The 27,830-nt window shown below is 41.9% G+C and overlaps 1 protein-coding gene across 2 annotated transcripts in view; it reads right to left on the reverse strand.

Moving 5' to 3' along the window:
• ARAP2 (ArfGAP with RhoGAP domain, ankyrin repeat and PH domain 2) overlaps window positions 1-27,830 on the reverse strand; it is a 325,755-nt gene that overhangs the window by 242,703 nt on the left and 55,222 nt on the right. For both annotated transcript variants that reach the window (XM_075858963.1, XM_075858955.1), the window contains exon 9: window positions 20,431-20,600. In XM_075858963.1, coding sequence (XP_075715078.1) covers window positions 20,431-20,600 — 170 coding nt within the window. The remainder of the gene's footprint in view (window positions 1-20,430; window positions 20,601-27,830) is intronic.

A 27,830-nucleotide genomic window follows, 5' to 3' on the forward strand; every position in this document is an offset into this window, starting at 1 on the left:
AAATGTCTGAAAATCAGGAGCTGTTTTCACCTGAAAACAGCTCCATATTTTCAGACGTTTCTGGTCACTGCGTGTGAACATACCCTCACATAGACAATATATTATTTCTACTGCTGTTAGTAGAGACTGGCGATTACATATATATGATTGATAAAGTTTCTGGGCTCATGGGTGGTTTTTAGAATATAGGCTACCAGGCTACCTCTTTAGGACTGAGAAATGTTTTTTTTTCATTTCCGTTTTTCACTCCCCACCTTCCAACCTTATTTTTTCATCAATAGAGAGGTATGAGGGCTTATTTTACGGGGGAGGAGTTGTAGTTTATGTTGGCACCATTTCAAGTACTATAGAATGTACTGGGAAACTGAAAAAAAAAATTCTTTGTAGGCTGAAATTGGAAAAAAACTGTGATTCCTCCATTTTTTGGGGGTTTCGTTTTTATGGCGTTTACCGTGTGGTAAAAGCGACAACTTAACTTTATTCTGCAGCTCAATACAATTACAGTGATACTAAATTCATATTTTTTTTAATATTTTACTACTTTAGCCGTAACTTTTTTATTTTTCAGTCGATTGGGCAATGTGGGGGCTTGTTTTCTGTGGGACGAGCTGTCGTTTTTTATTGGTACCATTTTTACATACAACCTTTTGATCACTTTTTATTACATTTTTTTGCAGCACTAAGTCCAGCAAAAAACAGGGATTCTGTCTTTTTTTTTTTTTTTTTACGGCATTCACCGTGTGAGTTAAATAATGGTATATTGTAATAGTTCAGACTTTTATGGATGCAGCAATACCAGTTTTGTTGACTTTTTTTATTTTTTACATTATTTTAGAGAAAAAATGGGAAAAGGTTTTTTTTTGTTGTTTAACTTAATATTTTTATTTTCACTACTAAAAACACTTTACACCATCTATTAGTCCCCCTAGGGGACTTGAACCAGCGATCGTTGGATTACTGGTACAATAAACTGCAATGCTAATACGAATTGCCACAGGCAGGGCTTAACAGAGGCAAAGTTAATGCAGTCCTGGGAACCTTCATTAGTCCCTTGGGCTGCCATGACAACCTTCGGAACCCCTCGATCGCATTGTGGGGGCACAGACGAGCTGTCAGAGGGGGCAGCCACCCTGTTGTTAACGCCTCAGATGCTGCGGTCGCAATTAACAACAGCATTTTCGGGCTTAAACGGGCAGGAACAGCTGACATTCACAGCGTATGGAGCGTGCTCACTACGTGAGCACGCTCCATACATTTCAGTAATGGTGCCTGCTGAAAGGAACAATTACATATTAATACACTGAACTGCATACATTCATATGTCAATTCTGAGTATTTATATGTTCCTTTGGTATTCACAGTAATGGCCGGCCATAAGGGGTTGCAACCTGTGTGGTAGCACAGGGCGCCTTAGGCACCTTTGCTAAATCGGGCACCTCAGAAGCATTTGTGACCACCACAATTCTTATTATTGAGAGGGTTGTACAGGATTAGAAAAACCTGGCTGCTTTCTTCCAAAAACAGAGACATGACCTGTCCACGGGTTGTGTGTGGTCTGGTAGTTAATCCCCATTCACTTTAATAAATCTGAGCTGTAATATTAGACACAGCCGATGGACGGTGTGGTGTTTATTCTTGAAGAAAGCAGCCATGTTTTTCTAATCCTGAATAACACCTGGCAACTGTATTTTGGTATTATTTCTGCACTGTATGGTGGTATTTACCTCTGTCATTGCTGCCTAGGCATTGTAAAGCATTGTTATTTAAGCACCTGTATAGAAGTGTTATTTGGCCAACATATGGCACCCAATGATGCTTATAATTAGACACTGTTTGATATGGGTATGTGGACATTTTTATGACAAGACACCATATGAGGAAGGGGGCATTAACGAAGGGTACCACATAGGACACCATCCAAGGTAAGGCCGGCCATGTTCACAGTGATGTGGGAATGAGGGGAGGACACCTAGGAAGTGACAAGGGGAAAGCTATAGAGAGTGCTAGATATTGTGAGAGGTGCAGCACAATGTTCCTCTTTATAGGCCAGTTATTTTTTTAGGCCTGAACAATCCCTTTAAGTCATAATATACTCAGGATAGGCCATCAATATCTGATTGGTCGGGGTCCGACTCCGGGCACCCCCCACTGATCAGCTGTTTTGTAGGGGCCACATCGCTCGCACCTGAGCTGCCTCCCCTTTATTTCTACTGCTTATACTGTGAATCACCGACACTCTTACGAGCATTGCGGCCCCTTCAAAATAGCTGATTGGCGGGGGTGCTGCAAAAAGTTGTTGTGTAGTCCAGGACTAATAGACAAATGAGTGTTACCTTTCCCCTTGTCAGAAGAATGTGTCCCTACACAATGTGATACTGTCAGTGATAGTTGGAGACTGTCATTATGTAGGGACACAACCATTGACAAGGGGAATCATAAAACCTATTTGGTAATGTTCGCACAGAAAAGTGATGTTAACTAAAGACACAGCGCGGCAGGGCAGCAGTGGGGAAAGGGGGCCCAAGTTTGGGGAACAGCACTGGGCTTAATCCGCCACTGGCACAGGTGCATGGCTCGTGACAAGAGAATACTCTGATAACTGTAGTGTAACAAGCTGCACACCTATGTGATCATCACAGGACCAGGATTTGTCTTTACACTAACCTAATCTGAAAAGGAGAACTGATGAAACCATTAACAATAGGCAAAGTTTCAACCAATATTTACTACCAGTCTTTAAAAACCTATTAAACAAGTTTTTGCTTCCCAAGAGATATAATCACGCATAGCCTTATACTAATTATATTGTCAAGTATTCTCAAATAAGTTTGCCAGTGCCTTTGTATCATTGCTAATAATTTGGATATGATGGCAATTATCATGTATTGTTGAGTATTTTCCCTTCCACAAGATTACGAAGGCTAAAATTATCATTAAAGAAACAGGATATCCAATAAAATACATTAATTAAAGAGACCTCTGTCAAAGACAGTGCCATAGTGTTCCTGAAAACGTTATAAAATGTGGATATTCTATTAAAGGGGTATTCCCAGAATCAAAAATTTTCACCTATTCACATAATTTTAATGGATCGGCCGCGTGCATGCTTCACCACTGCTCCATTCAATGTCCTCCTCACTGAAGGGGGTGAAGTGAGGAGAAATAGCGGTTCAGGGCCCTCTGTTCTAATCAGTTATGGACCCAGTGGTGGTACCCCCCAGCAATCAGACAAATGATAGGTGATATTTTTTTTTATTTTGGTACAACCTCTTTAATATTACTTACTTTATTCAGCTAATCCCAATAGAACTTTTTCATTGTATTTGTACCATGTCACAGTGATACAAAAATATTTTTAAAGACGGATGCACATGTATACAAAAGATGTTTATGTGATCATTAATATTAGACCAAGCAGACTTCATAATTTAGAGAAAATATATATACACAGTACAATACTATCTCCTTGTTGTTCCTGCATCACTAAATAAATAACAGAACCACTAAGGAAAGGCACATTTCTGTTTGTTAGATTTGTAGAACAACAGTTTTCTGAACGTGATTATTCGATTTCCTTTATGCCACTTTCTACCAGTCTGAAAGAAATGTGTCTCATCCTGCTACCAACTCCGGGAGGCAAGACGTGGAGTTATAGTCAGCTGGGGCCAGATGAAGTGTTTTATTTGCTGTTTTGTTTTCTTAACAGGACACAAGTAATGCTTATTTAGCTCATGTTGTGCGCCAATGCTGGATATTTTGTATACAAGTCAATGCCTGATATAGTTAAAACGAAGAGAAGACAAGCTAACAATGGAAACTTTTCTTCACTTGAATGAATTTCTGTATAAATATATGCCTTCTGGAGTAGTCTGGTGTGGTGGGAAAAGTGTACTTAAAAAAGGAGAATATTAAACATCTTGAAACTACCTCTTGGACATGGTGGATCAGATAATAGGTAGAACATTGGTTGGTTGATATCATGATAACTTTTGTTTAAAAGAAAAACAATAATAACATTAAACAGGGATGAAAAGGGAATAAACTCTCATACATTTTCATGAAAATGAGGGTAGATAAGATTATTAAAGAATGAAGCGGGTGGATCTTTTGAATGCCTAAGGTCTCATGCACATTGCCGTATAATGACTCTATTGTACAGAGCCTTAATAGGCTCCCATAGAGCTGCATTAGGCCTTGTTGTAGCGACAAATGGAAAAAAAAAAGATGGCCAAAACCTGAAATTACTATTAGTATGTATAACTTTATAAACTTTTTGTGATTTAATATATTTAAAATAATTGCAGGTTTTGGCATGGATAACTCTTCCCTTACACTGCCCACAATTCTCATTTCCAATTATGATCCATATGTGTATGTGTATATCAACTAGACACTTTTTGTACTTTTTATATGCCTGATAAAGACCCGTGTTCGGGGTCGAAATATGTAGCATTGTTCTAAGTCCGTAATAAAAATCCTTTGAAAGGAAAACCGATCTACAAGTCATTTTAGTTTTAGCACAGCAGCGCTCCAAAAAAAAAAAAGGAGTTCCTTTTCTTCCACTTTCAAACCCTAATTGTAGCATCGTATAGCTCCAATTTCATACAGATGGATACAAAAATTCTGCCATATTCCATTACATGATGTATTACAGAGATAGTCTCTTCAAGATTATTTCCAACAGACAGCATCTAATGAAGCTTCATATGGCAGCATACGCCAATGATCATGTCAGTATTGTATTGCATTCTGTAGCCAAAGTATTAATATTTTTGGGATACTACTTAACGTCTATATCAGGGGTCTCCAAACTGTTTTATCTGAGCCACATTCAACCCTAGATCAGGAGCCACACTATTATATTGAATGTTGCAATAGATAATGGTCTCAAGAGTAGTTCTTTCCGCTGAAGGCAAGAAATCCCTATGGCCCCCTTTTCACCTAATGGAAAGCAGTATGGATCCTAGAATTGCACTTGCTGGACTTGTATCTCAACCCTGCTTTTCAATCAGGAAAGTGCCATTATTGTATAAGAAGTGGGGCGTGTGTAGAAATTAGATCAACCCCTCCTCAAGCCACATTAATTAGACCCCAAAGTTACTCATCGTTTTAGACATAATGCATGTATTTTGTAAATAATTATGTCGGGTCTTTAAAATACCATTATTATAATTTTTATTATGTTCATACAGTAAGACTTTTTAGTAGCATTTTGGAAATAGGCAATATTCCTCAATATGGCTTTTTTGTTTTCAATTTTTTTTTAAATAATTTTCCGATTTCACTTTGAAATGTTAAATATATCCAAATACCATATATTAAACTGATAAGCTGACCTAGATTAACTAAAAAATATGCATTTGTTTATAAATTTGAAAAAAACGGAACATTAGAAAACAAAATCATATACTGCATCAAGATGTTCCACATGTACAATATCATTCAAAGTGTTTATATTTAATATATTCCCTTTCCCAGTGTTCAGCTTTATACGGAACGTGGTAGGACGCAAAGCATCTTCATCGCTAAAGCGACTGCTGCCTCTAGTATATTTACTGTGCATACGTCAAACTCACTACAGCGTCCTGGTTACTAGCCGACCAATGAGGCCATCCACGGTGGATATAGTGTAATACGCATGCCGAGAGACATTGTGTTGCTATTTAGATATCTAATGGAATGCAATGTAGTAGCAAGGATAAAGCCCCAAAGTTTGCTGGACTCAATCGGAAAATTTAAACCAGACACAAATCTAAGAGGTCCAGTACCATGGCAATATTCAAACAGTAATATCTCTATTATATATAGTTCCAAACGTCACTGGGTCCTAATTAAGTTCCAAATTAGAAATATCAGATCAATCCCAGACAAAACGTTTGTCATTACGACTACATAAGTAATAGTCCACATCACACAATCCGGCTTAACGTAAGAGACCACTCCTGCAATTTTCAGTCACTGCAGTCCCATATATCATGGAGCCATGTGACATATAGAACAGCACGGAGATCTAGATAACTGTCACGATGCGGGGTGTGGACCCACTGGGCCATACCGCGTAGCAGGATGGCAGCTGGCCAAACAGGTATGGTACTGTGACTATAGTCCAGAAAAAGGTACCTGAGGCATTAGCAAGGCAGGCTCGGCCGGGACCAGGCGGCAGGTAGATGTCAGGCGTGGTGCAGTAGAACAGGCGTGGAGATGCAGCAAAACACGACAACAGTTCAGCAAGGAAGTAGACCAGGATGGTATAGATAGCACGGGAAACAGGATACAGAATACAGGTACGGGGAACACTGGGAAGCTGGAAAACATTTAGGAGACCATTTTCAAGACTAAGGGAAACAACAACAACAACGCTCAGGCGAGGATAAGAAGGGCGGGGACCCTCTTATAGTCCAGGAATTCAGGAGTTGATGATGATTTCCAGGTGCGCGCGCTGGCCCTTCAAGAGCAGGCACGAGCGCACGCGCGCGCACCCTCCGGGAGACAGGCTCGATACCCGGAAGTTAATGCCGGCGCCTCACACGGGGACGACGCAGCACAGGAGCAGGACGTCCATCGCTGCGGTCGTCGAGGGGTAAGTTAGAATGACAGACCGTGGCCATAGACGTTACAATAACAAAAGAAGACATCAAGTAGAAAAATATCCCATGTGTCCACATTTATAATGTAGATTCAGGTAAATCAAATCCACAAACATGATGACCACAGTGCCTCCATTAATAGTTAAGGGGGTAATGTTAGGGAGTTTATCCTCTCTACTACAGCGCATATTATTCTATTAGAAATCTAAATAGTGGGACGATTTCTCTGGGTATGTATATTAAACTATATCCACCGTGGATGGCCTCATTGGTCATCTAGCGACCAGGACGCTGTAGTAAGGTGGACACATGCACAGTAGATATACTAGCGGCAGTAGTCGATTATATGCTTTGAGTGCGGTTATGTGCAGTATGAATTTCCAGACGCTGAACATTGTGACTGGGAATATAAAGTAGTTGTTCAATGCCCTTTTATTAATAAATGTAAGCACTTAGGTATGTTTTACCTGATTTTCTTAGACTATCACTGATGCAAAATACTTATCAAATCACATAACACTATTACACAAGTGAATGCAGAGCAAAAAAAAAAAAAAAACAGTTCAACAGTCTGCCAGAACGGGAGGCACTAGGCACAAGGCTCCCTGCTTTGGCAAAAATAGAGTATTCCCAAGCGAGTTTAGAAGCATCCTGCATACCATTTATACAGTACATTTAGTTTATGCATTAACTAATATAACAGTATGCAGTAAACACCTAAGCCCCCCCTAGTGGTGACTGCTAGCACTCAGTATTTTATCATTGTACTTTATGACTATTCAAATTTCGAGCTCTTTATCAGAATGTCTAAGCTTGACGCCTATGATGATATATTAAAAAATTGCTCAGCACAGAAGGTTTGATGTAAAAGCTACTTTCTGGTATTTAAAAGTGGACATTACCTTCAAGGAATTAAACAGAATGATCTTAACAGAATATTGGATGCTGAATGCCTGACACATTTGGCACAGCTAACACATATCAATAAATTGAACCACTAAGTAAAACATACGTCCGCTTCTTCCCTCCAGCCTTTTTTCTCATGATGCCTTCAGATTAAATATCTGTTTCTAACTAGAGATATAATTTTTAGACGTTTTCTTGGAAATGCTATTGAATGTATGTAGAGTAAGTATAACATACTTTGCCTCCAGCAGCCCTTGTACTGTAATTTAACCAATCTAAAAAATAACGGTTTAGACAATACATTTTGGATTAAATATGTCCTTTGGCTATTAGGGATATTACTTGTTACGGAATAGGGTGCATTTTGTATCACATTGTTTCATCCATGGACAGATTTAGTTGGTTTATTTGAGTAGATTGCATTGCAGGGATTGATTTGGTATAAATATATTTTGTGGATGACATAGTAGTGCTGGGTTGTAATAACTCAGCATAGTACTATAAAGCAATTTGAATCCAAAACACATCCACTCAATGACTCAAGGGCAAAAGCCTTTTAAATAAATCTACAAATGAAAGGTTGCACCTCCTTCGTGTATAGTACCCACTAGATATGATGATCATTAACACTGTGCATAGATTTCATCTCACATCCAGTGCCAGAGGTAACACAACTGGGAACATTTATCACATGTAATAACTAGATACATTTTGGTCCCAATTCCTCCTTTTTCTATGATTTCCCCAAAGTCTCTTCCTTAGCTCCGTTTATCAATATATTTTTGTACCAGTTTCCTCCTCCTATTATTTTTTTATACCTCAAAGGACCTTTGAAGAATCTATTTCTTCCATTGTAATCTGATTCTGGAAATACATTCAAGTGATGCTTATTCAATTCCTCATTCCGACTGGCAGCTCAATTTTGCCTGTTTTATTTTACTGCTTCCAATACTGTCAGTAATTTATGGTATTACAATTAATTAGAATTATTTCATTACAAAACAAAACAAAAATCAAACTGTGATTTGTTTTAGACGCTGCCGCATCCAAATGAAAGAGCATAAAATGTAGCAACACAAATTAAAACAACATAAAACCCGCAACTCTTTGGATCATGCAAATAGATTATCCTCAATTGGAACATAGCGTGTCATTAGGAGAAATGCAGAAAATCAAACACCTGTCTTGACATTGTTCGGGAAAAAAAAATCAATATCAAGAAGTAAATTATTCAGCAATAAAAAAATAAATATTTTATAAATTGCGGCTTGTATATTGCAGTGCAGTTTATTAATTCCGGCTGCTATTTATGTATAGAATGTATTTTCCATTCTGCGCTATGACAAATTAATGAAATTACTATAATGGTTTGTAAAATTAGAACTGTTCTGTCGAACTAATTAAATAAAGAATGATTGCATCACTTTGTACAGATGCAGCAGATGTTTTTACGCCCGCTTCATTACTTTTTTTCTGCAACGCATTTCAAGGCCTAATCTAATACTGATGCAAACAATGTTTTGGTTATCTGCCTAACACTAATCAATGCGCCTTTCTCACAAATATTTTATTGGTTTATTATGCCTGTGTATCTAATGAACTTCTCTTAATTTAGACGCTTTTAATGGGAAAATAAATGCCATGACTAGATTTATCTTGCCATGCAGCATGCATTTGTTTCTATTAAACCTACATTACTTATGCTGGCAGAGATCCATTGGTCAAAGGCCTTAGCACGAAAAAAAGCATTTTCTTCATATACTAACTTTTATACATAGTTGTGAGATTGGCAAGAAAAGTTTTCCAAAGAAAATTATTTTGTGGCCATACAGATGTAGTATGACTTTTGCACCTTCTGTGATCTTACAGACGCTGCTTTTTATATAATGATTAGAGATTTCTCAAAATTTGTTTCGGATCGGATATGGTCAGATTCGATTTGGTCCAAATAGTTTTTTTGCAAATCTAAAGGACTGTATCCGACAACTTTCAAGCTGTTTAATGCCAAGAGAGCAATAGTAATGTCAAAGTGACAGCAATGAATATGGCTATCGGTAAAAGGATGGTAGCCGGTGGTAACAAAAAGCCTGTAGAAAACACAACGCACTGTTGGATTTATTATGCTTTATTATGTCCACAAGAGGAGATGATTCTAGGGGCCCACATTCCATCTATATAGAAGATGTATATGTACACTTTTAATTTAATCACAGTCCTTTTTGTTATCATTGTACACATAGGATAAATCATCAATAAGGCCTAATAGGTAATTTTTTAATCATCCCACAAGGAATAGACCCTAGTGGCAAGTGATTGGCTCTAAAGAGCTCCAAATGGGGTTGTCTTCTGCTGGACCTTTAAGGCCCATTATTGTGTCAGAGCCCGGGCCCCCAGGAGGATCCTCTGGTTCTCTGGTGGGCCAGTCCGACCCTGGCAGCACAATATCAGCAGCAGGATTTGGATTTAAATGAAAGTCTATTTATTTTAAAAAATATTGTCACTTGGACACAGATTAAATTATAACAGGGCTATATAAATGTTTGACGTAGAACAACACGCCAATTTTTGGTGGCACTACTAGATATATGCAAATCAATGAGTGATATCACGTCCATTATGTCTCTTTCAGAAGGCAGCAGCACCCTATCAGCACTAGGATTAATATTATTAACCCCTAAATGACCAGGCCTTTTGCACGTTAATGACCAAGGATTATTTTTTGTTTTTCACTGTCGCATTCTAAGACTCGTAACTTTTTTTTTTAATTCCATCGACATAGCGGTTTTTGCGGGACGAGTTGTATTTTTCAATTGCACCATTTTTGGGTGCATATAATATATTGATTAACTTTTATTAACTTTATTTTAGGAAATAATTTAAAATAAGCTGCTATTCCAGCATTAATTTTCGCGTTATAAATTTGTAAAGGATATATATGTTTTCCTACGTTTGCAAAATAAAAATAAAAAATTCTGTCAATGTAGCCATATGTGGGCTTGTTTTTTGTGGGACAAGCCGTAGATTTCATTGGTAGTATTTTAGGGTATATGGGACTTATTGTTTAACTTTTATTTTATTTTTATGGTCGAAATGGGGAAAAAAAAGAATTTTGTTTTTTGTGTTTTTTTGGGACGTTGTTCACCTGGCGGTTTAAATAACATGTTAACTTTATTTTTTGAGTCGTTACGATCGTGGCAATATCTTATATGTGTACGTGTTATTTTTTTTTACACTTTTACTAAATAAAACCATTTTTGGGGGGAAATAACTGGTTTTATAATTATTTTTTTTTTTTTTTACTGTAATCTTTTTTTTTCAGAAACTTTATTTAACTATTTTACTTTTTTACAATATCGTTGCGTGGCTGCCGATGGGATGGCAGAGGGAGCTCCCTCCCTCTGTCAAACACATTACATGCTGCTGTCGCTACTGACAGCGGCATCTAATGGGTAAAATTGCTGAAATCGGAGAGCGCTTCGTTTGGGGCAGGAGCCAGGCTGTGTATAGCAGCCATGCTCCAAACACTGATCTTGTGGGTACAGTGGCAATACCCACCAGATCAGAGTGACGGATATATACTTCGCTATGCAGAAACTAGCACCTGCTTGTTACGGATATATGCACCGCTCGTCGTTAAGGGGTTAAATAAGATTTGTGAATGATGTGATGAAGATTAGTGATTTACAGATTCATGTAAGAAATGTATAGCTGTAGCAGCACTCACTCACAGCAATGACTACCTGTACCTGTTTAACTTACACACTGACTGACTACTATCTCTCTTTAAAATCTATCTCTCTATCAAATTATTGTAAATCCATCTATCTATTCTGTTCTTCTCATTATGAAACACAATCACTGACACTAATCCACCGTCTATTCGTATTCTGTGTTTTACTATCTCTCACTCTGTATAATGTCCTGTATCTCCTATCTGAATCCCTACAAAGCAGAAGCATTTTCTGGTTGGGCTATTTATAGTGGCGCTATGACTCATATGATTGTCATCCACTGGATCATCAGTGACTCACACCTACTGTATGGCAAAGGTACTCTGCCTAAAGGGCCTTATACACCGGCCGATATTCGGCTGGTGCAGCGAGCGCTGATCGAGTCAATAACGGAGCTATGGATGGGGACGAGAGGCCGTTACTCCGATCGCTTGTCCCCATATATTATTATGTCAGCCGCGTGTCTCCCTGTTTACACAGGGGGATGTGCTGCCGACAACGATAATATTTTACTTTTTTTAAAACGATACGACAAGCAGATGATCGAGCGTTTGCTCGTTCATCTGCTGATCTTCCCCTGTTTCTATGAACGCTCGTCTGCACGATAATCTGCCAGTGTAAAACCCCCTTAAGAAGCATTGCTTGTAGAGTAGAATACTGTATTATTTGGTGCCTATTCAGGAAAACAGCAGCACAGCCACAAAAAAAATCTTCAGTGGAAAAGGAAAACTCCCTAAACATGGGTGGTGCACGCAGCAAAGAATCCCAGGTACAAGGGAGACAGTCAATATGCAATCACGGAAAGGAACTGCAGCACTCAAGATAATCCAAAGTGTATTTGATTTATTCACCAAACATAAAAACACTTGCAATGTTTCAACCCATAAATGGGTCTTTATCAAGCATGATAATGACAATTTGGTAAAGCACAAATGGCTAATGTGGCAATCTTTTTATGATTCCCCCACAGTAAAGACAGTTCATTAGGGAACCAAGTTGTACAGGCAGATATTAGGAAAAGGAAGACATCTAAACAAATGTTTTTACAAACAAAAAAGAATGGCACATTCCCATGTTTAGGGTGCATCAATTATAAGAGGTAAGTATGCCACCCCACAGAGGGCTATACAATTTCATTTAGAGGGTATTTCACTTGTATTGCAATTGTAAAAACATAAATTATCTATTAAAATGCCCATGTGGTAAAACATATGTGGGCCAAACCTCAATACTTGAAATAAAAATCCTCAAAAATAGGTCCAGAAAAGAAAGATAGTAAGCATTTAAAGAAATTTGGAGAGACGACAGTAGCCCGTCATTTCTTTGAAGCTAAACATAGAGTATGTAAGCTGTAGTAGTGCGTACTGAAGGAGGTAGAAGCATCAGATGATGAGCAACTTCATATCCATTTACTATAATAGGAAGTGTACTGGATCTATTGTCATGACTCGCTTAGCCCAAAGGGGTTAAACGAAGCATGTAAATTTAGTGTTTTTTTTGTAGTATGTTGATTTAGCTAAAAGGGACTCCATTTGCTAAAAACTGTAGTATTTAAGATAAAAAGTTAATTTTGGAGTATATTTATTACCCCGATAACATTTTTCTATTGGATATCTATTTATAGATTTTGAATTTGTCTAGAAGAAGTGTTTCATTTTTATTCTTTTAGCGAACTTCGTTTTGTTTTTATTAAAAATATTTTATTGGACAGGCTACACGAGTCACATATTGTGACTATTTTGCCTGCACTTTGGATACAGTGCGCATGCTTGAGAAATGGGGGAAGTGTCCCAAAATGTCATACAGGTGTGCGCCTCCCTGTTGATTTTTGCCATGAGAACTATGGACTCAGTAAACCATCATGACTATGTTTGTCGAACTACAAAGTAATGTTTTATACTGACTGATTGAAGTATTAGGCCGGGTTCACAATGGATTTTGTTGCAGAAAATCCGCAGCACAAGGCCGAATTCACACGGACGCATGTATTTCAATGGGGCCGTTCACACGGTCGTTGTATCAACAGTGTGTGGAGGACGGTTTGAAGGGTCCGTTGAAAAATAGAATAAGTCATATTTTCTTCTCTTTTCACGGATCCCTCGATAGACTCAAGTCTATGGGGATCCGTGAAATTGGGACCCGCACAGGAGCAACTCGGACATGAAAAACTGCAGTTTTTCAAGTCGGAGTTTGCACTCGTTCGTGTAAATCTGGCCTCATACAGTAGCAGCAGAGTGGATGAGATTTGAACAAATGTCATCCACACGCTGCGTAAATGAGCGGAAAAAGAAATTGACCTGCGTTGCGGTTTTTTAATCCGCAGCATGTCAATTGTATTTGCATAATCGCTGTTTTTTTGTGGTGGGTTTTCACCTTTGAATTCAATGTGCTTTTATGCAGCATATCTGCCCTGTGTGAACATACCCTTATTGTATATGAATCTTGATACTACTACGAACTATATATAAAGAAGATAAGCATTGAATTTCTCTTTCCTCCAGGCATTGTTATACTGTGTTCCCTGAATCTTTCTGCACAAAACTATGTTTCAATCTGCTCAGCTTGTACTTGTAAAACATTGGGGAAGATTTACTATTTAAATTGAGCCAGAATTGTGGCGCACATGCCGTGCACCACTTTTATTAACCGTGTAAAACAGTTTTTACACATCGCTTGACAAGGGTTGTGGCCTAGAAAAAATTGGGAGTGGTCTACTGGAAAAGGGGGTGTGGTTTAAAAAGCGCTGCCATGCGCCAAAATTTGCACCACAATATTGATGCAAGAAACTGGCGTTAACTACGCCATCCTAGAGGTGGTATAAGGAAGAGAAAAGTGTCTATTATGTCTAGCAAGATGCTCTAAATCTTGTGAATGCCTTGTCTAAGTGTAATGTAGTCTTAATCTTAGGCTTCGTTCACATATGCGCCAAGGTTCCGTTCTGGCGCTCCGTCTGAGCTTTCCGTCAGAACGGAACCCTGACCATAGGTTTCAATGGTGATGGATCTGGTACAAATCGTTTCCGTTTGTCTAAGTTGTGAAAGGATTCCGTCATTTTGACGGAATGAATACCGTAGTCGACTACTACGGAATGAATACTACGGTATTCATTCTGTCAAAACGACGGAATCCTTGCACAACTGAGACGAACGGAAACCATTTGCACCGGATCTGTCACCATTGAAATCAATGGTAATGCAAACGGAAACCTATGGTTTCCGTTTGTTTCAGTCAGGTTTCCGTTCTGACGGAAAGCTCAGACGGAATGCCAGCACGGAGCCCAGATGTGAACGAAGCCTTAGACAGTATTCGTAAATTTGCCCTATTGTTTCAATAAAAAGTTATCTGATCAAAAGATTAAAAAAAACAGCAACAACAAATCTGTTATCCTTATAATCTGTTGTTGGTATTTAGGCACATTGAAATGGACGTGCGGGTGTGTGGAGGTACAATTCACTATGAAAATTAGGACAGGGCTCCAAGGTCGACTTTTGATTGCATGCGGTAAAATCCCGGGTAACTGCAATCACACAACCTCATTGCTTCCTTATGGGCAAGAAGTTACGTGACCATCACAAGATTTTCAACTATTTTGTAATTCTTACGACTTACTGCGACTGTTCAGCATGAAGCCTTCGACTTATTAACAACTTCAGTTTTAAAATAATTACAGACCCAATGGAGTTGCTATAAATCAACTGCAGGATCTTTGGCATATGACAGCAACTGTGCTACAGACAGGACCTTCAGGATGTTGTTGATTGAAAGGAATTAATTATACAAAGTTGGTGTGTGTTATAAAAGTCTGTCTGGTGTGTTAGTCTACTCTCCCATATTGTCCGTGAGTCTCCTCAAATAGGATAGACCTCCCAAACTCATGACAGAGGGGGAAAATCTCATACAAAGGATGTTGGCAGCCACCACTCAGGGGAGCTTTCTGCATTTACAACATTAAAACCACTGAAATGGGAAGTGAATAAAATGGATTATCCCGTTACAATGGCGACTGTCAAGAGGTGGGATAATTAGGAAGCAAGTGAACAGTCCGTTCTTGAAGTTGATTTGTTGGAAGCAAAAAAATGGGCAAGTGTAAGGATTTGACAAGGGCCAAATTGTGATGTCTAGATGACTGGGTCAGAGCATCTTCAAAATGGCAGGTTCTGTGGAGTGTTCCCGCTATGCAGTGGTCAGTACCTACCAAAAGTGGTCTAAAGAAGGACAACCAGTGAACCGGTGACAAGGTCTTAGGTGACCAAGTCTCATTGATGCAGGTAGGTTGCTAAGACTACCCGGTCTGGTCCAATCCCACAGAAGAGCTACAATAGTACAAAGTGCTGAAAAAGTTACTGCTGGCTATGATAAAAAGGTGTCAGAACACACAGTGCATGGCAGCTTGTTGCATTTGGGGCTACATAGCAGAAGACCTGTCAATGCGTCCATGTTGACCCCTGTCCACTGCTGAAAGCACCTACAATGAGCATCAGAATTGGAACATGGATCATGTGGATGGCCAGGTGCGTGTGCGTTGCTCTTGGGAAGAGACAACACCAGGATGTACTATGGGAATAAGGCTGGTGGAGGCAGTGTGATGCTCTGGGCAATGTTCTGATGAGTAACCGTTAGTCCGGGCATTTATATGGATATAAGTACCACATGCCTGAGCATTGTTGCAGACCAAGTACACACCTTTATGGCAACAGTATTGCCTAATGACAGTGTCCTCTATTAGCAGAATACTGCACCATGCGACACTCCAAAAGAGTTCAGGAATGGTTTGAGGAACATGACAAAGTTCAAGGTGTTGACTTGGCTTCCGAATTCCCAGATCACAATCTGATCAGGTATCTGCGGGACGTGCTAATAAATGGTGGATTCCATGCCTCGATGGAACAGAGCTATTTTGAGGGGGAATTACAAAATATTAGGCAGGTGGTTTCAATTTTATGGCTGAACAGTGTATAATGTACCCAATGAGAGCTGTACAAATCTAAACATATTTACCAAAGTTCCTTTTATTTCAGCAGACTGTCACATAAATGAGGCTGGAAAAGAATTTGGGTACTGCACATTTTGCATTGAAAGTGGCTTTTCTGTCAGTTTTGAGGGGCAATTCCAGACACAACGGGGTTGAGGCTTTCAAATGTCCTCCAATAATTGGTAAGTATGTATACATGTACCGAACATGCTGCTGGGAGTATTGTTTATTCATTTATTCTGGGTGCATGGCCTGAACTTATGGGAATGGTTTACACAGAGCTGCATTTCAGGTTTTCTCGAAAATGATTCTTAAAAGTAGGATAGAATTATAAACTCCTAGTAAGGTTATAATGTGCCCAGAGCCATAACCTAAATCGCTCCTGAGCCCCAGTGTAAAATACAGGACCCCTATCTATCAAGCATTGTTTCTAGTGCGGGTCTCCTCTGCACCCTCTTCTGCACCCACTGACAGTAAGCAGAGATCTTAAAAAGATTATCGTTTCATGAAAAGTTATGCAACTTTCAATCAAGCTTTATTTATTGACCAGAAAAAGGGTTGTTCCACTTAGTCATCAGATGGGGAACTTTGCTTATCAGTATATTATTAGTGTAATTTTCAATAATAATAAAAATATAAATTCAATGTATTTTAACATGTTTTTCTTAAAATTTGATGCGCCGAACCAAAAATTTGCGACAAATGTTGTTAGGGCTATGGTTAGTATTTAGTACTGCCCTATGCACAAAGTGTTATACATCCTAAAACCGGTTTGGCTGTAAAACGGCTGCATTTTAGCATCTATATTATGGATGTAACACATGGACACCCCGTGGTTTCTTTTAACCCTTCTCAGATTGCCATAAAGTTCTCGAGTTATCTAAATTCGGCTTAGTAAAACCACATGGATGGTGGGAGTGGGGGATCTGGGCAGTGGTGTAATTTAAAATTGGGCCCCCTATTGTGAATTCACACAAAGGATATCCAAAAAATAAGAATCAATAATACCTATATTATCATGAAATTTTAATTCTGGTCCGTCATATGTGACATAGGGACCTCCACCCCCTACAGTTATTCTGCGGAGTCTGCGGCCATATTAAAGCCGTGTGATACAGGCCTTAATAAAAACATTGTCTTCTCAACATGCTCACTACCTGTTACTCTCCATTGTTTTTTATGGTGAACAATACATTTTCCATGTTTATAAATGAAAAACATTGCACTAGACAAATGCCTAGTTTGCTCGCTGGGTGAATGCAGCCACTGCTTGTTTGTCCCAGTTTTCTAGAAGCGAAGGCATAAAAAGGACATCCAAAAATTGAGTATAAAGAATACCTATATTAACATGAAATGTTTTTTATATTATATGGCATGTTATTCCAATTTATCATTATGATCATACATTACAGTTGAAGTATTAATGATGTCTTTAGCTTCATAGTGCATTCAATTATCAATGAAATATCATGACAATCAATGTTTTTTTTCTTAAAAATCCGGTATTTTGCCAGCACATGAAACAGCAGATGCTATTTTTGAATACATTACAATCAAGCAACATATACGTCATTTATATAGTGTGAACAACGCATATGCACAAATCTAACGCAGTGATTTACATTTCATGAGCACTGTTTGAGAAAACCTTAACAAAAACACACTATATGGAGTCACTTTTTTCTGAACTGGAGTTAATAGAATTCAGTGTGATGTGTTCTTATTTTAACACTAGGTAAGTTTTAGCACTGCAGTCATAATAAAGCTCTATAAATCACAATGGGAATAGTTCTAGCATGGATGTGAGTGCCAATATAAGAAGAGTATTAGCTCATCCCTTTGTGAATTTTCAGGTTTATTGCATACAACTAGTTTCCTGTTTTTAAAACAACATTGCCCTCTGGTGGTCACAATCTTGAACATCATCTAAATATTGTTATAGGTAGTTGCTGATATATAGAAATTAGAGGAGCATTTGCAACTGTGTTTAGAACTGGAATATTAGGGTCCTGGACACTGCTGCAGATGACTTTGGAGACATTTATAGACCATCCATACCTAAGGTCATTTTAAAAGAGTCATTATAGTGGGTAGTATGCTTGACAGCTAATGCAGAGTTTATAATATAGTATAAGATATTTATCTAAAATTCATATTACATGTTCCCTCTTATTTGCTAACTATACATTTCCTCTGTTAAGTAGAATACTGCACTGGATCTCGCCACCCAGCAGCAAAGGGGATTAGGACAACCATGACTGGGCCCGCGCGCGTAGCACAGACATATTATACGATTGTGTGAAAAAGGCCTAAGTGTGAGAGGCAGAGAAACAAATCTACGCCGGCTATGATATCGATTTGCACCAAAATCTGCACAAATTTTAGGCTTTTTACCTATAAATTTGACTAAAGTTTGACTAGTCTCCTTAGAGACCATTCCCACTTTTCTAGTCACTTTCTAAATTTAGTGAGCGACAAGAAAGGTTGCAAAGATTACCGTAAATTTGTCTCTAGTTGCGATTTGCAACGTTTTTGTCTCATTTTACGCCTAAACTAGATGATAAATGTGTGCCATTGTCTACATTTCTTCTCCCAATCATAGCAGCAAGAGAAGAGCAAAATTGGAAATTCACTGGGGTATCACTGAACAGCAGATTATGGTTTTTCTAAATCAAATTTATAGTAGCTCCTTTGGACCAAAACTGCTCCATATGACAAACAAAGCTCTGCTACATCTGTATTTAATTGAATTATGCAATTTAATCAGTTGTGATGTGACTCTGAGCAACCAGAGAGAAATATCCCTTGAGAAAATGTCAAAACGTAGGCATTGGGTTGGTTAATATGGGCTAGCAGTTCTAGCAACATTTCTGAGTTCAGTCTTACATTTATTACACTTATTCTACATTGGGAAAAAGGAGAGGAATTAGTGCTCCATCCATGTCATGTGTCATAGAGAAAAGCATGGCAAAGACAACAGAACCACCCAACAGTCCAGACCTCTACGCATATGGTCAAGATATATTATTGCTCTACAATGGCCAACTTGTGTAAAATAACCTGTCTTTAAATGTACGGAAATCTTAATTCAAACACCTACCAAGTCCAATATTTGTAAGGCTAAGTTCACACTTGCGTTGTATAATCCATTGCTCTGATCCGTTGTTAGATCAGAATGGCGGATAAAAACGGATCCGTTAAAAATCCCATTGAAATCAATGGCATATTTAATTGCATCTATTAGCATCTATTCACGTCCGTTATGTTAGTCATCCGTTTTTTTGACTGAAATAAAAGTGCAGAGTACAGAACTTTTTTCTCTGTTAAAAAAAACGGATGTCTAACGGATGGGTTATTTTTATCATTGGTGTCTATGTAAAACGGATACAAATGGATTGTAATCCGTTATTTTAATTCCATGCGTCACAAAATGATGATGATATTAAAACGGATGGGGCAATGCAAGCCTTTATGTTAAAAGTGCAGTATATATATATATATATATATATATACCTACAAGTCCTTATGTTATATGTGCAGTATATACATTTAACATATAATATATATATATATACTGCACATTTAACATAAGGACTTGTAGGTCAACTAACCTCCCCATAAAGAGTGTATATGTAACATACTACATCAACTGGTTTTCCAATAAACATTGACTTATTAGACATCCGATTTTTTTTTGAATGGAGAAAACTGTACACTGCACATTATATATATATATACTTCACATATTTATAGTGGAATCTGCATGTGTAAGCCAAATGACTTACAAATCCCTATATTAATAATGCACCATAGAATAGGAACAGTCTATGGGGGAGCCAGTTGACTTAGAGGTCCCCATGGCAGATACGTAATAAAGCTTAGCGGAGGAAGTCAATTAAAGATGTATAGACATACCAGCCAATAGACTTTGTCCCTATTCTATAGTACATATTTAATATAGGGATTGTCTTTATGGGGGAAGCCAAATGACTTGTATATAACTATCAAGCATAGACTAGTAAAAGTCTTCATTGGGAAGTCAGTAGACCAACAGGTTTTTTTAGATATGTATTTAGACTAGAGGGAATCTTCATCAGCAAGCCAATTGACCTACAACCCCATGTCAAACATGCATTATAGACTACGGACAATCTTCCGATGATGTTAAGTGCAAACACGAGGAATACATACTCCGATTCTGGTTAAAAAAAATATGCATTTCTGTTATACTAACCTGTTTGCTTTTGCTGAGCCATAATTTTCTTCCATTTATTACTGTAAAAATGTTGTTTTTATATCCCCTTAATTCCAGGTATCCACTTTTATCACCAGGACTGTGCACAGAATTTCCCTCCGCTTGGTTTCTTGCATCCCGCATTGTTCTTATCCAGGCATTTCTTTGTCCTAACAGGGAAAATCTACTATTAATTACTGATGTTAGATTATGCACTAGGTTTACCTGTTCTATGGAAAAGCACAGATACATTGTAATATCATGATAAGTCGTACCAAATGACAAACTCAGCTCTGCTAAATCTCTATTCCACAGCTCTGATTAGTTTATCAGTATAAGGGTTACCTTTTCATCAACAGGATAATAATAAGTACAGACAAGAAATAGGACTTGTGGTGATGTATTAGATGGGACTTATTGTGTCTATACAAACAATGATTTCCGCTGAAAAAGTAAATAGTGCAATAATTCTGAACAGGGCCGAATAAAATTCAAAGGCAGCAAATACAATATTAAAGAGATCGTATTCTAGCTGTGGCATAGATCTAAGTAACATGTAAATGTTTGCACCGACAGGGTGTATCGCCATAAAATATATATTATCAGTTATGACTTGATGTGTAATGTACCTGTGAGACCTGCAGCAGCATATCATTTTTCATTCATGAAGACATGAGAGATGCAATAGATGGGAAATGGATTTTGTTTTTCATGCATCCATAGTGTGTTTGCATGAGTAATACGGCTTCCGAGAGAGGCAATGTAATCATCTCCAGCCGGATTCTCTATTTTTCACTTATTTGTTTATGTATTTCCCTTTTCCAGACATGAAATTGGAGGCGGAAGTCCAGAACAAACAGAATCTCGAAAAAAAAAATAAGTGACAGGAACAAAAAAATATCCCAGGCTATTATATGAATGAGAAAAGGCCATGCGTTATGTAAAGAGATACTCCGCCTCAAATGCGTAACTCTAGTACTAAGCGGTCAGTGTTGTCTAAATGGAAGTAGAGAAATCTTAATTCTGCTATTTGTGTGTCAATTCCTCAACATTTGAAAGATTACTGCTTGACGGTTTGCTGTCAGTTAGTGGGAACCAAAATTTGTTCTCCGAGGCAAATTTGATACCGGAGGCTCTGCTTGGTTGCCTGTGCTCCCCCAGGATTTATTGGCCTGGCTGATCTGTATAGATAGGTCACAGCCATAGAGAATCCTGTATATGAACCATCAAACTATTCAATCGGTCCTGGAAAGACTACATGCAAACAAAAAAACTCAACATATAAAACAGTCTTTCCTGCTTTGTCCCCAAAATCAGAGTTTTGGGGACCAAATTTCTCAAAAGATCTAATAGTACGCTGGAGCACTTGAATACTGTGTGCACCTTTAACTATTAATGTATTGGAGGGTGTCCATATCTCGAAAAACCTCTTCCTCGGACTGTATCCCTTTGTTGTAGCGAAGTAGATTTAAACAATTGTAAGAAGAGGCTGGACGCAGCTGCAGGCTTAAGGGAAGCCGACATGACCGTCCTGGTAGGGAAAGGGTTAATGTTACGAGGTCAGGGAAAGTTGAAGGAGCTGAAGGAGGGACGGGGAGGAGTTAAGGGGGGCGGGGGGGCCGTTACTGCGCTTCCCGCTGTTTCTCGGCATTGAGCCGGAAGCAGCGGGAGGAGTAACACACAGTAAGCAAAGCTCCCCGTTGCCCGGTTTTTTAGTAATGGCAGAGGCCTTGATTTTAGAGCGGCTGCGCGCCGCTGCTGTGCACCACGGTCCCGGATGGCTGGAGGAGACCGTGGCTGCATTAACGCGGATCCCGGACGCCGTTTCGCCACGTCGGGCACGGCGTTCGGGGTCTGTTGTAAGGGACAGGCTCCCCTCCCCCGGCCCCCCTACGAGCATGGCTATGGCGGCGGGGGGGGAGTCGGCAACAACCGCTCCTGCGCTGGGCAGGCAGAGAGCGGTGGCAGGGGTGACGGCGATGCAGGCTGTGTTGACCCGTCCCTCTCGGCGGTCCCGACCTCCAGAGCGCCTTAGTCCGGAGGTAGTCCCGCGGACACGGCGTCGCAGAGGGAGCCCGATCCCGGACGCTGCAGGCCAGGCAGCTGGGAGGACCGCCCCTTCCCAGGCCCTGCGTCCTGGCAGGAATCCCAGGCCGCGACGGGGTCCGGCGGTAAGCAGGGAGTCGCAGGCCGGGCTCCCTGTCACCCCTCCCCCATCAGATGGAAGATGTCGAGAGCAAGGTACGGCCGCCCCGCATGGTGATGTTCCGGCCAGGGGGCAGGCTTCGTCAGGATCGTCTAGACGGACGACTAGATCTGCAGCGACGTCGAGGCAACAGGTCCGGTCGGAAGTCTGGGTCCCGGCGGTCGGGCGGCAGGTTGCCGGCCCATCGGTCAGCGCGTCCTCATCCCCTTTCCGAAGATGTCGTTGGGAGGGACAGTCGTCGGCGAGAGAAGAACTGGAGGAAGGTGAACTGGACGTCTATCGTCGAGGTCAGGATGGTCCGGCTGGCGGGAACACAGCGCCTGTGCAGCCCGGTGAGTGTATAACTCCATTATTGTCTTATCCAGCGATTTTTATGTCGGGTGTCGGCGGGGGGGCTGCTAGCATAGCATCGGGGGCCGGTAGTGGCGCGGGCGGACGCGACGGAGCGGGTTTGGCAGATTTAGTGGGTTGCTTACGGGAGCTGGTGGGGCGCCTTGATAGGGCCGCGGCGCCGGTTGTAACGGAAGTGTCCCCTGCGGTAGTTTGGGAAGGCCCCAGGGACGTGGGATCGTTGCAGGCGCGTCCTGTGGTGGCGGTTAGAGAGGCGGTCGCGGTGTCGGTGCAGACTGAGGCACAGAAGGACGGCGATCGAGTGCGCATGGACGATCGTGCTCGGGGGGAGGTGTATGTTTGTTTTGAGGGTCCGTTGGGGGCGCATTTAAAGCAGGAGGTGCGTGATCGGATCTGGAAAGATGAATACGTTGAAATTTTTTCTCTCTTGCCGCTGGCTAAATTCAATTTGGATAAGAGCAAGCGGGATGAGAGTAAAAAGGACGAGGAGGAACGGCGGCGGTATAGGCTTATCCCGCAGACGTTCGTTAATTGGTCGCAGGCGTTCGCCATATTGGCTAGTGTGATAGGGGAAAAGGCGCCGGAAAATTGTTCGGCGTTATTTTGTTATTTTGATGCTATTGGGGAGGCTCATAGGGCGTATGGGGGTCAGGCGTGGCTGCGATATGATGAGCAATTCCGTCAGCGGAAGGCGGTTCGGCCGGCGATTCGGTGGGACCAGAAGGATATTGCTCTCTGGTTACGGGTTACGGCTCCGGTTAGGCAGCCCTTTCCCGGGAGCGGTGGCCAGGGAGGCCAGACTAGTCAGAGTGGACCAAGCGGCGGGGGAAAGGCGGGGTTTTGCTGGCAATTCAATGAAGGCCAGTGCAAGTTTGGGGCCACGTGCAAGTTCAAGCACGTGTGCTCCGAGTGTAATGGTGCATCACACGGGGCGGCAAAATGTCTGCGGAAAAAGAGGTCCGGGAACCAGCACGGGGCTGGTCAAGGGGGTGTCGCCGGTGAGGGTGGAAAGGATGGCCCCTTATCTAAATGAGTATCCGGATAGGGCGGCAGCTAAGTTGCTTTATGAAGGGTTTAGTGTTGGTTTTGTTATTCCTCCGCCTCCTTATGAGGTTCCGGTTACGCGGAGAAATTTAAAATCGGCTTACTTGCATGCGGAAGTCGTGTCGGAAAAGTTGTTAAAAGAAGTTTCGTTGGGGCGCATGTCGGGGCCATTTGTGGAGTCGCCGGTAAAAGATTTAGTTGTGTCCCCTTTGGGTATTGTCCCTAAACGCGAGCCCGGAAAGTTTCGTTTGATTCAACATTTATCGTATCCCAAAGGTTCGTCGGTAAATGACGGGATTGATCACGAGTTGTGTTCCGTAGTTTATACCTCATTCGATAAGGCGGTGGGGTTAGTGCGGGCTGCGGGTCCGGGGGCGCTGCTAGCAAAAACCGACATCGAGGCGGCGTTCAGGTTGTTGCCGGTCCACCCAGAAAGCCAACGGCTGTTGGGTTGTTTTTGGAATGGGGCCTTTTACGTGGATCGGTGCCTTCCGATGGGGTGTTCTCTTTCTTGTGCATACTTCGAGGCGTTTAGTAGCTTCGTGGAGTGGGTAACGAGGGGAGTATCCGGGGTCGATTCGTTGATCCATTACTTAGATGATTTTTTGTGCGTTGGCCCGGGGGGTTCGCCGGTTTGCGGTAACTTGCTTCATGCCCTGCAGAAGGTGGCGAGGGATTTTGGGATCCCTTTGGCGCCGGAAAAAACGGAGGGCCCGGTAGCGACGATTTCTTTCTTGGGAATCGAAATTGACTCGGTGGCAATGGAGTGTCGGCTCCCGGCGGATAAGTTGGGTGCTTTGAGGCTGGAGGTGCGACGGGCTTGTAGAAGGAAGAAAATGTCGCTGAGGGAGCTTCAGTCGCTGCTGGGGAAGTTGAATTTCGCCTGCCGGATTATGCCGATGGGGAGGGTGTTTGGTAGAAGGTTGGCGGCGGCAACGGCGGGAGTGCGGGCGCCGCATCATTTTGTGAGGCTCAAGGAGGAGCACCGAGCTGATCTTCAGGTTTGGGATGACTTCTTGGGCCAGTACAATGGTCGCTCGCTATGGATGGCCCCAGCGCAGGATACGAGTGATCTGAATATTTTCACGGATGCGGCTGGGGCGGGTGGCTTTGGAGCTTACGGGGGGGGTCCGTGGTGCGCAGGTCAATGGCCGGCTAGCTGGGTGTCCAGTGGATTGACGCGGAATCTGGCCCTGCTCGAGCTGTTTCCCATCGTGGTGGCGGCTACCATTTGGGGGGACAGGCTCAGGGATAAGAAGGTCCGTTTTTACTGCGACAACATGGGGGTGGTGCTTGCCATTAATAACATCACGGCGTCCTCTCCTCCGGTAGTTCAATTGTTGCGACATTTAGTGTTGGTGTGTTTGTCGCTGAACGCGTGGGTGGTGGCGGTGCATGTCCCGGGTGTACGGAATTGTGTTGCTGATGCTCTTTCTCGCTCGCAGTGGGACCGGTTTCGGGAATTGGCCCCGGGAGCGGAACGTCTCGGTTTGGCGTGTCCGGATCATCTATGGGATCTGGTATCGGTCCCGTAGAGCAGCTGTTACAAAGGTCTTTGGCGCGCACGACGTGGAGGGCTTATGCTGCTTGTTGGAGGCAGTGGGAGGAGTGGGTAAGAGAGTTGGGTGATGTCAATACGGATAGAGACAGGTTGGTGGCACTTTTGTATTGGTTAGGGGATGCCTGGGAGGGGGGGTTTTCAGTAGCGAAGGTGAACCGGTTTATATCCGCGGTGGCGTTTGGGCTTAAGTTGCGGGGCTTGCGGGATGTATCGAAGGAATTTCTGGTATCGCAGGCTTTGAAGGGGTTGCGCAGAGGTAGGGTGGAGGCGGATAGTAGAAGGCCGGTGTCGTTTGCTTTGCTGGGCTTGTTGGGCGGTTCATTGGCATCGGTATGTCGTTCTTCAGATGAAATGGATTTGTTTCGGTTGGCTTTCTCGTTGGCGTTCTTCGGAGCATTTAGAGTAGGTGAGTTGGTGTCGCCAAGTACTAAACAGGCAGGGGGGCTGAGATCTGGGGAGGTGTGCCTTTTTGCAGATCGGTTGGAGGTATGGTTGCGTAGATCAAAAACTGACCAATTAGGGAAGGGAAAACTGATAGTTTTGTTCGCTCTCCCGGGGTCGGTCATGTGCCCAGTAGAGTGCATGCGGGGTTTTACAAAAAACAGGGGGTCTCCAGATTTGCCTTTGTTACGTCATGTGGACGGGTCGTTCTTGTCCAGGTTTCAGTTTGGAGCTGTTTTTAAAAAATGTTTGACGGCGGTTGGGGTTGCAGCAAGCTCATATTCATCTCATTCCTTCCGGATTGGCGCAGCAACGGAAGCAGGGCGCTGGGGGTTGGATGATGAGGGGGTGAGGCGTATTGGTCGTTGGGAGTCTAAAAGGTTTAAGTCTTATGTCCGCCCCCATATGTTGTAATTTTGTTGTTATGCTTGCAAATGTTATATGGTGGTGCCTAACTGTGTTTTCCGTTTCAGATTCGCCTCCTTGTCTGGTGTGGTTGATGGGTCATTCGTACGTGCACTGGGGGGCTTTGAGGGCGGACGTCCGCCCGGATGGTCGCCAGTTGCGCATTCCGTGACAGGATGCGGTTGTGCATTGGCTGGGGTTTAGAGGTATGTCGTGGAACAGGGTGTTGGCGGAATTCCAGACATATGTGCGGCTCGATAGGGTTCCGGAGGTTTTAGTGTGGCACGTGGGTGGGAATGACTTAGGAGTCCGCCCTTTTCGTGAGTTGGTGCGGGATATCAAACATGATTTGTTGTGTTTGTGGGTATCTTATCCCAAGTTGGTGGTAGTGTGGTCGGACATAGTCCCAAGGAAGCATTGGCGGTTAGCTAGATCGGTGGAGAGAGTCAATAAGGCTCGGATAAAAGTTAACCGGGCGGTGTCCCGTTTTGTGGCGAAGAACGGGGGCATTTGCGTGAGGCATAGGGATTTGGAGTCAGGATTGGGGAATTTCTGGAGGAGTGACGGGGTTCATCTGACCGAGGTTGGCATTGATATTTGGAGCTTGGCTGTAGCAGAAGGCATAGAAAGGGCGGTGGTGGTGTGGAGGAACTCACAGGCTTAAGGTGGTCAAGGCCTGTTTCGCGGTGGCGGGGGGAGTCCTTGAGGCCAGTCAGTACAAAATGGTGGGGGGGTCGCATCGGGGGTATGCGTCCCCCAAAAAAGGTACATGGTTGAAGACTTCATCGGGTGTTATCCCTTTGAAGTGGTCTTCTGGTAGAAGGTATGTCACTTGAAGGCTTCATCGGGTGTTATCCCTTTGAAGTGGACTTCTAGTGGTCGGTATATCACTTGAGGGCTTCATCGGGTGTTATCCCCTTGAAGTGGACTTCTAGTGGTTGGAGCCATCTGCAGAGGTGAACGGTGCTTCCGAGCTGGTTTACGGCTGGAGGTAATTAGTGGTTTGCAGATGGCTAATTCGGTGTGTTCTTGAAAGGAACATCTGAAGGGGCTTCAAGGACTTCCTCTGCTCGGGTTAATGTTAACGTTTAATTGTTATTTATGATTCTGACCCATGTTGGGTCATGTGAATTATTAGGAGGAATTCTCTGGTGGATTCCTAACTAGTTATCCGAATGTTTCGGATTTAAATTGTTTTTATAAAACTGTGAAATTAATAAACGGCTGCTGTGGCCATTTCACATCCAACCTCGGTGTCATGTGTCGTTACTAAATGGGGATGGGGGATAGTATGGTTTAAGGTTAACACACGACTCTACCTAGGCAGGTCAAGAAGAGGCTGGACGCAGCTGCAGGCTTAAGGGAAGCCGACATGACCGTCCTGGTAGGGAA

Source organism: Rhinoderma darwinii, chromosome 1 (genome assembly GCF_050947455.1).
Source record: "Rhinoderma darwinii isolate aRhiDar2 chromosome 1, aRhiDar2.hap1, whole genome shotgun sequence".
Taxonomy (NCBI): Eukaryota; Metazoa; Chordata; class Amphibia; order Anura; family Rhinodermatidae; genus Rhinoderma; species Rhinoderma darwinii.